The sequence below is a fragment of the Colletes latitarsis genome, chromosome 5, assembly GCF_051014445.1.
Source record: "Colletes latitarsis isolate SP2378_abdomen chromosome 5, iyColLati1, whole genome shotgun sequence".
NCBI classification, from domain to species: Eukaryota; Metazoa; Arthropoda; class Insecta; order Hymenoptera; family Colletidae; genus Colletes; species Colletes latitarsis.
This window is the reverse complement of record NC_135138.1, coordinates 34188643-34200826: the sequence shown is the minus strand read 5'-3', so window position 1 is coordinate 34200826 and position 12184 is coordinate 34188643. Positions and strand designations below refer to the sequence as shown.

Sequence of the window (12184 nt, the reverse complement as noted above, 5' to 3'; positions counted from 1 at the left end):
ATTAATATATTTCTAACGAAAAAATATACTTTTCTAACGAAAGTTACAAAACTAATACATATTATATGTAATGACAAAAGTAGTCAGACATTTCGAACGACATTATTTAAGAAATCGTACAAACGTTAAAACAAAAATTCGCTAGTACCTCCAGGAAATCGAATAAATCAGTCGTTGAGTTCAGCCAGAGCTGCCGAATTTGCATCGTAAACTTTAATTTCATCTTACGCGCGTTTAAGCGACGAAAATGTCATTGATGGCGTTTTCCCTGTTAGAGGAGAGCTTGATTTTCGTACGCTGGCGAGAGCTGCTTTAGTCAGGACATCTAGAAACCACCGGAAACGCGTTAGAGGATTTTCCAGGGCGACATCGCATCCGTGCTCAGGCTAAACGGGGTAGAGCTATAATACAAACGTGAACGACTTTGGGAATGACTACGACTGTTCTAGCACGAATTACGTGAGGTATGCGAACATGGTGGCGGCGGTGCTCATGGGATAGTAACCACAGTAACGATACAAATGTTTGCTACGCGACTGTGGTGTGCGAGGGCAGCAACAGTATAATGCTACAAGAATAAGCACTGCTGTGACACTGATGGAAACCGTCCAAAAGCTCGCGTTTAAGACGACCATTTCTGGCAACGATTTACATCACGCAATTACGCGATAATATCAGAGGGAGAAGCTTTCTATTGTACTTTTCACGCTACCATACGTTACTTTTTAGTGGATTTCTCTAAGCAACACTTGTTACATCGATGAAAGAATGTAGAAATTAAATGATATTCAATGTGGTCACAACTAGCCATTTATTGTTCTCAAGTGTTTGTGGTCATCTTCAAAATTATTAAGAATTTCTCTACACATTTCGAAGTGTATTCACTAGAATTCAACACACAGGTTTTCCTCACTATTGATTAATTCAGCAAGGAAAATGTCAATGTAAAATATTGAATACTGGAATCTTTTTTCTTAATAATATTAAAATCCACTGGATCTGAATTTGTCTTGAAAATAACGAACGACGATGTAAAAATTTTTGCCCCTCGTGATTCTAGAAAATGCAAGGAGCCTTCTGTAATTTGTTTCAGTGGACAGAACAGTGTTTTGCGCCGTTAAACGTTACCACGGATTCCGCTCAGATGAATGTGACTCGTTTGCTTGCGGCGTTTCGCGCTCTTCGTGCACTTTCAACGCGATAAGAAGGAACATCGTGTTCTAAATGTTACCAACAGCACGATGAAAATGCATCAGAGTCTAAACGGTGACATTAAAAATATTAGCAACGTTATAGGCAACGAAATCTTTAATTTTTAGAATTAAAATTATCCAAAAAACTATTTCAAACGTGTAACCACTGAATCACGACACTAAATTAATTCAATTTCTCCTTTTAATTGTACAGGGTATCCCAGTAATCATAGCACAACAGGGTGACAAGTGATTTTTCGTTGAAAAAGTAATCAACTATGTGGAATTAAATTTGTCGTAACCTACAAATTTATACAGTTGAAAATGATACAGAACCATATGCAACGATTATTAAATTTTGATGAATAATATATTAAATAAGGAAATATTTTAGTTATCTTTTATCTCCAGCCACCAGTCTGAGATGTTGTCACAGACAGTACTGTATTCCTCTTGGTTTTACTACGATTACTGAAACGCTTTGAAAAGATCCCAAGTTTATCAATAACTGATAATTAATATGGAAAAAGAAGACCTCTCCTCCCCTCTTTCCTGAAATGTTTTCGAACGTGTTGATACTTTGGACGCGAAGCTTTTGGACGCTTTCCACGTGACAGAAAAGAAAGGGATACGCGCGCGTACGAGCACGCTGGCGACCGCGCGATTTAACAGACAGGAGTACGGTGTGCGTAGGCGTGCTGGTGGTCGCGGAGATACGCGTGCCTAATGCTAGGTATCCACTTGAGAATTCTACCTTCGAGAATAGCTATCGAGAGTAAGAGCTCCTCCGCAAGAGCAAGTTCATCATGCCAGAAGTTACCTCGTTGCTCGTAATCGGTGCAGAGCAAACTTCTCGTCTAGACAGAAGTTTCAAGCGACCAGTAAAAGGTAAATAACTTGAAACCCTTTGTTTGTCGAACGGAAATTGAGATTTCCATTATATAATGAAATTACGTTTCGCGTTAAATAAATCGCTTTTACAAAAGCAGAGGAATTTTTACTTTGGAAGTTTGAAAGAACACCCTCGAGGCAGTGCCCACAAGAGAGTTTTACTCTGGATACCTAATCTCGCGAGTGAAACTGCCAAGCAGACACCCACCATAACAAACAGGGCCGTGTCTGTGTGCATGTGTATGTCTGTATTCCCCTAAACGTGTGTTGTTCGTGTTTGAACGTGACTTTTTCCGTAGAACCCGTGGCGTCGCAGGCCTAGAAAAACCCGGGAATTGGGGGTGGCTTGGGGTTGCTGATAGTCTCGAGCGACCGTACCTCCTGGAGGAGGTCACGAAACCAGGAGTATCGCCGACGTTCACGGGAGTGAAGCTTTTCGCCGCGTCGCGAAAGGAAAGCAGAGTGTTCACGGCGATACGTAAACGGCGCTCACCATAAAACAGCGACGCGAGGCGTCTGATCGTAGCTCGTGCGAGTCTTCTCCAGCATACCGTACCTTGTACGTGTGTCCGTGTTTTGTCGCTCTCTCGGGGGAGAAACTGGCCCCAAAAAACGCTTGCTCGTGCGAAATTCGTGCGTTCGCGTGCCAGGGACCAGCGCGTGCCTCGTTCGCGCTCGACGTCTTCGCGATTCTATTGCTGCGTTCGCGTATCGCGTAGTACTACGTTTTCAAGCACAGTTCTACGCAGTCCATACCTCGAAATGTCCGAGACATTTCCACTTTTCACGTATTACTGCGTGGCGTAGCGATACGTTCACACGTAGTAATACACTGTTGCATGGTAATGTATTGTCAAGACTATTACGTAGTACTACGTTTTCAAATAGTAGGCAAGTCATTTTGATACAATATTTTCGTAGTTTTGGTACTATTTAGAGTGGTGAATCTAGAGAAGTATTCAATCCTTAGATTCACCTATCCAAAACTACTATCGAACAGCTGTAGGATGAGCATATATCTGGTCGTTTCGAATTTTCACGTAGTACTGCATGACGTACTAGTACGTTCATCACGGTATATTACGATTCAACTTGTTTCTGTACACTGTTGCGTGTAGGGCGTTGGAGCACTCGAGTAGTACTACGTGATGCGGTGATATGTTCATCGCGTAGTACTACGTTCTCAGGTACTTCTGCATATTTGGAAGCACGAATAATACCATGTGACTTAGTAGTACGTTCAATACAGTAATATGTGAGGTACTAGTACGTTTATCGCCTATATTTACGTATCAGGAGCTCCGCGTTAGTACATTCAACGCACAATGCTACGTGACGTACCAGTACGTTGATCACACGTAGCACTACGTTCTCGCGCATCCTTGCGCGTCCGAACATTTGAACTTTACGATACCGCGTGGCCATGTCTTGGCGCGCAGAGCCAAAAGCAACAATTTACCAAGCAGAACACGTAGTACTACGTCCTCCATCCGATACAGTTTAATTTCGAGGAAGACGACGAACGATCGAAGGATGTTTCGCATGCGACGAGGCATAGCGTTAGGTTCCCGGTTGGAAGTAAACCGCCCTCCGAGAGTTGGCGGCTTGTTTCCCTGGGATACGATACACCGTTTGTTCCCTTTTGTCCGGGCGCGCAGCATGGCGGGTGATATACGGCGTGATCGCGTAAGGGAGGGCTGAAGCGTGAAATGACGCGGGACAAGAGACTGAAGCCGCTGGCAGCGCAATAACACTCTACTTTGCAAGCAATAACTACTACGCAACAACGATGGACAGCGATCGAGACAAAAATATGTTGATCCTGTATATGCTATGCGCGCGCTTTCGTTGTGTACGCTCATCTTTGTCGCGCGTTAAGCGCGCACGCTCCGTGGTGCGGGCGCGCTCGCTCTCAAGACAGATGCGCGTACCGTTCTCTCGCAGACGAACGATAATATGGTATGTACATATATACGTTGATGAGCGTGACATAATCGTCGATCAAGTGATAGTGATATACATATATGTATATACATATACGGATATACATATACATATATATAGAGAGAGATAGAAAGAGAGAGAAAGATAGAGAGAGAAAGAGAGAGAGAGAGAGTTAGAGAGAAAGAAAGTAAGAGAGAGAAAGAAAGAGAATAATAATAGTAATAATAATATATATGTTTATGAATATGCCGACATGGGTAGAAATAGCTTAAGGACCTGCTTCTGAGCCATCGACTGCATCTGCTGGAACATGATCCTTTCCTCCTCTTTTCCTGGAACAGCAGAAAGCAACGAGAAGCTCTTGGGGGGTCTGCTCGATGTCCAGAGTTTCGGACGGTCTCTGTCTGCGTTTTACGATTCAATATCAATGTTATTTCTCGCACGGTTCCATTCGATTTCGTGTGAGAGGGGAGAATGATGACGTTTTTGCTCGATGAAGTTACAAATGTATCGTGACGAGAGGGACCTCGCAATAGTTTTGCGCCTCTTCCGTTCCAGTATTTTATAACGTTTCGGTTTTTATCGTCGTGGAACGCTTCCGCGGCTGTTTCCCATTTGTCGGACAATTTACATTCCGTTAGGAAATTTTCGAGACAAGTACACCGCCGCACGATATTACGCTCGGAAATTTGCAGCGTATCGCGAAAATTCGCTGCGACCCCGAGCGCCGTGTTCCGCTTTTCGTCGTTCCCTATACGCCCTCTTTATGATTATTACTTCGAGAAACAGTTCGTATTTCGCGGCGTGCAATCTCGTGGAAACGTAGAACGACGGCTGTGCTGAACGCAACGAGCTTAAATTGATACGAAACTCACCACCTTGAACGTCCACGCGAAAACCACGGTATTAAAACGTTTCGTCGATGTATATTAATCACCGATCGCTCCAGTCGCGTCAATTATTGACAACTTGTTTACACGAAGAACGATTAAGCTTGAAAATTAAAATAAATAGTCCAGAATTTTCATTTCGTAAGTGTAATCGCGTCTCAGGAACTGATTAAACTTTCAGAATGAAAAATTAATTCATTCATTTTAACTTTTGATTAGTAGATTAAAGAAACAATGATCGCTATTCTTTAAAAATTATATCTTTTGATACCTAGTTAAATGTTTCTAAAATATATTTTAGTAACAAGGAAATTCTGTACTTTGTTACCCTGCTGTATAACAATGTTTGCAAAGTCTCGAAGGTATTACATTGTTTACACGTTGCGTTCTCGACGAAGTTGCCAATTAATGTTTCACGTCGCTTGGAAAAACACAACTGTAGCGCCACTCTGTGGGCGCCGTGACGTCAAGCGCACAAAGTGCGCTCGCGTTTATGCAAATTAAACCGGGCAGAGACGATCAGAGCGTCAGGAGCGTCCGTTTTGTCGAGGCGACTGGGATTCAACCCGGAGAGCTTAATTTGCCTTCGAGGCCCGCGGTGGTGAGCTTCGTCGTTGACAAGCTGAAAAAACGCTCCCGTGAAGAAGAAAGTTAACCCAAAAAGAGTTTAAAAATTCATTCGCAATGACGGATCACTCGAACAACGCGTTTGGTAATTTTCTTTCGCGAGTTCACGCTTTTCTCTTTCCACGTTCAGCGATTTTCTTTTTTCTTCTCTGATAGTTTATGGCATCGGCGTGTCTCAGAAAATGTTACGTATTTTAACTCGTTGTCTAATTTATTTTTAAAAGGATTGTGAATAATGTCTCGAAAAGTTAGAAATCGCTGTGATGGCGGATCTGGGACGAAACGTCATAATAAGTGATAACTTTAATAAAAAAATAATTGCAATTCCGAGTTTGATTTAATGTTGCTCGGGAAAGGCGATAATTGGATGGAGAAAAGTCTAGACTATATACACGGTGAATTATAGTGTTCGCAACTCGTTCTAAAAATAAACGAAACGAGAAATGAATTGGTGAACAATCATAAATAAATGAACGAGTTAAAAATAATGGGAAGCAAAAGTAACTAAAATTCGCAATATTTTCTGTGACACTGTAATACAACTTGGAAAGAAAGTCTCTACAGAAATATAAATTTAAATTATCCGACTATTTAATATTTAATCTATATAATAATTTTACAATAATGAATTTCTTTAAAGACTTTCTTTTTAATCCTATACGTCAGATAAAGAGTTTTAATGTTTCATATTTTTCTTAACGACGTTTTTTAAAATCGTTTTCCATTCATGGGTATTGATTCGTTTAACAGGAAATTATCATTTTTTTTAGGAATTGTAGACCGTAGGATGTAGTCAATGATGATAATATTGCGTTACAGTAATCGTCGTCGAAGTAATGGCGTTGTCAAAGAGAATGTGCGCTGCTATAAAACAATTTTTGTTAGATAAAATGGCCAAGATGCTGCGTGCTGAACTAATCACGATTTCTGGGATCGATCGATCGATACTTTGTCGAACAACGCTGCTAATGAAATAAAAGATTTCCTGTTGCTATTGTACTACGTATAGTATATAGGATTGCTAATTGGTATTCGTAGAATGAAGCGCAGTTCGATGGAGAAAGATGAGATATTTCAATGAGTGACTAAACGCGAACTGAAATGAATATCAATTAAATTCAAACGAACAGGTTAAAAATTTTTCTTCGACAATTTGCGTTTCACGATTGCGATGATCTTGGTACTGTTGCAAAAGCAAAACTATAAAAAATGTAATCAATTGTTTTATTCGAACGAATTGCTTATCTTTTTTGTTTTTTTTTTTTGTTATCGAATCGATCTAAAAATCTGTCCGTGATTGTGCTGTGAAAATTAAGATCTGAATATACATAACTCGGATTAAAAGCTCAAGTTAAATTGGCTTTGGTTTCACCAACGTTCGAAATTATTTTAATTTTAGTCTTTTTCTCTTTCGCTTCAGATCTGCTTTCTCAGAAACACCGTTAAACGTAATTGTCGTACAAACAACGCGTTCGTTAATAAAATGACAGCGTTTGTGTAGGGAAGAAAAATTTTAAAGGAATGCCTCACCCATTCCCTTGTTTTGGAGCATCTCGAGGAGCTTCTTGATGCTTTCATCGCGAGCTTGCAGGGTTTGTTTCTGCGTTTCTATTCTCAACTCCAGCTCCTGCAACAAGAAAGAAGACACGTTTTAAATAATTCTTCTCGATGGAAGATAAACAAGTATTAATTATCGCCCGTCCATAATTGAAAAACACAGCTTTACTTTCACGTTTTCCTCCGTCGTCTTTATTTACCATTGAATTAACGAAGACAGAGATAACTTTAGAAACAGTTTCATCTATTTGAATAATAATTAACAGCATGCAGGATAATGTTATTGAAAATATAAAAGATTATAAATTAAAATTCTGAAGTATCCATGTTTCGTATTTTTGTCTATTGATGAAATAATTCTTGTCAGTTTTATAATAGTTACGATTTAGGGGTGACTGGTTGCCTTTTTCACTGTGTTATGAAAAGTCTTATATGCTTGTTAATTAAAATTTTCAATAATGATTCCTGTACAAATTACTACCAAATAGAAAATATCGAACATGAGATCTTAAACAGTACAATTTTGGCAACTCTCCCTGTTAAGGCTTGCCTTCAGGACACGTGGCTAAGTTTACGCTGCGGCTGATGGGAACAATGCCATGTTTTTGATGGTCGACAGCACGTTTCTGTTTTGTATACTTTCTTAAGGAGCCGGTTACGCCTGGAAAATGTCAGCTAACTTTCGCTTGGAAAGATCCCAAAAGTACACTGCTGCTCATAAGTATTAAAACACTCGTTTCAAACGATTTTTATTACAACTTCGCGAGAAGAGTTCGTACAATAATTTTCCTGGGATTGATTTAAAGGCTGAACCCTCCCTAAGATCCATTTATCATTTTTCTATAAAATAAACCAGGCTATTCTCTAAAACTACAAACACAATTTATTGTCGACGATCTAAACCATAATGAGAAATTTAAGAAACAGCAGATTGCAATATTTTTGTGTAAAACAGTCGTTCACTTTTACCTCTGAGTGTAGATAGAACCGATTAATGGACGCCGAAACGTTGAACTACGATCACTGATGGTAGCCATTGAGTCTTTATTAATTAACGACGCCTTTAGAATAATAATTTCTCTTTCCATGGGGTTCGTCAAGACGTTCAAAGAGGGGCAATTGTCTTCTCGATTCTGGCTATGATGGCACGCGAGAGGGAACGAAGGAAATGGAGTGCGAATTGTTTCACTGGAAAATGCTCGATTCATGTTACGTCGCCGGAAGATAGCGCCGGTGCTTGTCGCCCGTGTAACGAATTTAGACTGTCCCTTTGACGACGGGAACGCAATTAGTACGGAATTAGACACCCGCCGACCACCCCTTTTCCTTTTCTAACTGACACCGCCACCGGAAAAGCGCAGTCGGTCTCGGTCCCTCGCCAATACCCTCGTCTTTCCACGCGAACCTCCTTCATTGCGTCATTCTTCTCTAACCCTAACCTTTCCAGTGCGCTCTCAATTTCCCACGACCACTTTTCACACGGCGGACCAACGAAATTCCTCCACGGACGATCAATAAAGGGTTTTCGTTCGACGAATTTTGGCGAACGTTTTTGATACGAAATAATTCATTTTATGAGAAAAGGAATTCGTTGCACCCGTAAAAATATAAAAAAAATAGAGATGAAAACTTCCGAAGAAAAATTTAGTACAATTATTCTAAAGCCCTAGAGTAGACAAAAAACTTGTTGAAGGGTCCACTAGTAATACAATAAATTAAACTGATTGAACTACAATTGGTATAGTCGACTGAAAAGTGATTAATTTACATTCTGTCTCAAAAATCGAGGAGTCAATCTGTAAGAGTTGCATTAAAAATTTTTTTTTCAAACCAGAAGATTTGACATGATGAATTAAATTGGAAAACCCTATATTTATCGATGTCCACGTTAACAAGCACGAATTGATAACGCAATAGTTAAATACTGCTAATTTTTCCTCGTGTTTGTATAATAATTCTTGTACGATGTGTGTAAAATTGAAATTTCTTTGCAACGATAAGAACGTTCCGAGTTTCGATATTTTTCCACCTAGGTTCGCGGTTTGGCCCAGTGTGCGGTGGTTCGTCACGCGAGAAAACGTTCGTTCGCCGATGGACCCGGCCACGATCGCCGGATTTGATAATAAAGGCCGCGGGGAACGTGGCCAGAAAGCGACTGCATAATTTGGCGAGTGGCCAAAGGCGACCAGTTGCTCCCAGTGCGTTGCACGTTTGACCTGTCCGCGCTACGACTCGTTCGTTGAACGTCAGCGTCGACTTGTTCGGCAAAATTTTCGATCGTCCGGCCATCGAACGGCGGATTTAAATGGGGGTTCTTGAACTTTCTGTGCCCGTGTTCGTGTCGTTGTATTTTTGGAACGACCGCCGCGATCGATAGACGAGCATGATAAGATTAGCCGACCTACGTTCGATCAGTCCCTTTCGCAGCTGGTTTCCCCGTTGCTCGGGTAAATGACTTTATTTAAACGGCTAAATCGGCGCAAACCATACCACGTGAACGGGATACTCGAAATAAAATTTTCATCCATTGCAGTTATTTTTAGAGATGCATAATCTTAGGAAAAACAGATATTTCCGATGAGAACTTTCAAACGTCACAGCCACCATATTGGTTCTTTCACTTCAGTTGAAATTATTAAGATTTATTATTAGAATTCTCGTGACAGACAAGGATGTAGAACTTTCATTTTTAACGTAATGGGTATAAATGCTGCTGATGTTCCTCGAGATATCGTCGAGGAAGCTATTTCCATCGCGATTGTCCGAGTGTAAAGTAGTATTTTATCAAAGATACTATAGTGACCAAACGACAGGAGAACTTGACCAACTTAAACTTTCCTCTGATAAGGAAGAAGACTATTATTAGGATGGTACAATACAAATTTCCAATATTTTCAGCGAAACAATAGATCCTGAAAATTTCAATCGCGTTTTATACGATCTCATATGTTGCAAAAAGTTTCAGACTATGATACATGCAGGTTTTATTGGATCTTGATAAAATTTAGAAGAAATATTCCCGAATCACCTTGTCCTACACCAGCAGATAACATGTCTATTTATGGAAACATTTTTTAAAATTTAAAGTTCAGACTTGTGGAGGACAGAAATCATCTACGCCGTCGTACGAGATAAGGTCGCCATTTTGAATACAAAATTATAGTCCGGATAAAATAAAAATATTTATGTACTATAATGCATATTCATGCGCCACGAGCTCAAATATTTCGAACACAGGATTCCGTTGTAATACAGTTTTGGAAAACTATGAATATTTTACGTTTACAATCTCTTAATCGTTTTTCGGAATAATTTCTCGAGAAAACGAGAAGCCAAAATTTCTAATTTCATAGAAGACTCCTGTCATAGTTACAGAGCATTTAATTCACTATTATTTTCTATTCCTACAGACAACCGTTGTTAAAGTTCAGCAACACGAAGAAACAACCCCAAAGAATTAAAAGAAAATTATTTACGTTTCTCATAGAAGTCGTAGAGAAATTCGAAGAAGTTTCGAGCAGACGTCTTTTTTAAAATCGAGTTGGAAGTGGTTTAGCTGAATATCTTTCTAGTTACAGCGCAATCTTCTCAGTCGCGAAGGGACGAATGTAATTCAGAGTCGAAACGTTTGATAAAAGTCTGCTAACCGAGGTTTCCGTTTTATTTTATACGGTGTCTCGATGGAATCTGGAATGTTTGACCGGATGTGTCGAAAGAAAAAATCGACGAACCATCGCGTTGTTCGCGATCTAATTTCGCCCGCGAACAAGACGGCGGCTGTTCCGTCGTCGTTTATTGATCCAGCGTTATCCAGAAGTGCGGGGATCGCTTTGGGCGCCACTGGTGGCAGACTTAACGGAGTTATTGCGGGTAGCTGATACCCGTTGCCAAGATTTCCGGAAGCATCGCGAACCGTTGGCAGACAATCGGTCGTTTACCTCGAACGAGACCTAAACCTCTTGTCTATTTCGGTTTCGAGACTTCTGCAAGGCGTTCGAGCGCCCGTCAAACCGCACCCGGAGGATTAGTCCAGCGAATCGCCCGCTACATCGCTTGTTCTCTGTCAAAACGTTGATCAAACCGAATCCCCCGATCGTCCACGAGCTTATACGCTCGCCTTGTTAATTATCCATCTTCCAATTTCTTCTTTTCTATATCGTAATACACGACTCGTCCCGTAAATAAAATTTTAGTTATCGTTTAGTCGATACAGTCAATTCAACGTTTTCGAACTTCTATATGCGGTCAAAAACAATTTGCTAAACTCTAAAGTTGTACAACTCTTGAATTATTAAGTTCAGGGCGTAAGTATGTTAGTATTCTTTTAATTGTAGTGTTCCATTTTGCAACTATGGATAAAATTATATTTTAAAATTTATTTCGTATAAAAAGAAATATATAAAGGAATTGTTGTGTATTTAATGTATCGTTTTATTACAGTTGTGTACAGTTTAAAGATTCTATCTACGTAGGAATACGATCCATGTTCTTCTTTACTCACGTTATTTAGAAGTAGTTGTGAAGTGTTCTGTGTGACAGGCAGGTTTATTATGAAAAGAACTGTAGAAGAAGGTTCATCTGTTGAATGATAGATTATATTGTACAGAGTTGTTGGACAGTATAAAAGAAATGCAGCATATTTGGAATTTTGTGGGTAATTTAAAATACAGAAACATTTAAAAAACTACTAACGTTATATAATGTTTAACATAGAACTCAATCTATAAAGCAAAAAACCATCAATTTGCAAATTTCAGCATATATTCAATTGTTACAATCATGGTTAAGTTACGTAAAAATTTGAGAATAAATTTTTCAATCTACTCATGGTTTCGTGTAAATTTTAATCATTTTGAAAACACAAAATGTGACATTTAAAATACTTCAAAGCGTAACTATACTTGTCTGTAATATGATTTACAGCCAAGGCAAAAAGAGGACAAAAAGTGGGTGCAGTGTTTCGTGTGTGAAATGTAAATACACTGTGCATGTGAATGTGTTGGTTATGATTTCGAAAATTACACCTACGTATACTGCAAAATAAATGAGATCGTAATTCTTTCATTATTATCTACAGTTTGG

The 12184-nt window shown here is 39.6% G+C and overlaps 1 protein-coding gene across 8 annotated transcripts in view; it reads right to left on the bottom strand.

Moving 5' to 3' along the window:
- Window positions 1-12184, bottom strand: part of Brp (ELKS/RAB6-interacting/CAST family member bruchpilot) — a 102349-nt gene that overhangs the window by 51686 nt on the left and 38479 nt on the right. For 4 of the 8 annotated variants that reach the window (XM_076765377.1, XM_076765367.1, XM_076765368.1 and 1 more), the window contains 2 exons: window positions 7076-7172; window positions 4305-4432 (listed from right to left, as the gene is read on the bottom strand). In XM_076765377.1, the coding sequence (XP_076621492.1) occupies window positions 4305-4432; window positions 7076-7172 (225 nt within the window). The remainder of the gene's footprint in view (window positions 1-4304; window positions 4433-7075; window positions 7173-12184) is intronic. The other 4 variants (XM_076765371.1, XM_076765372.1, XM_076765373.1 and 1 more) reach the window with 1 other exon arrangement.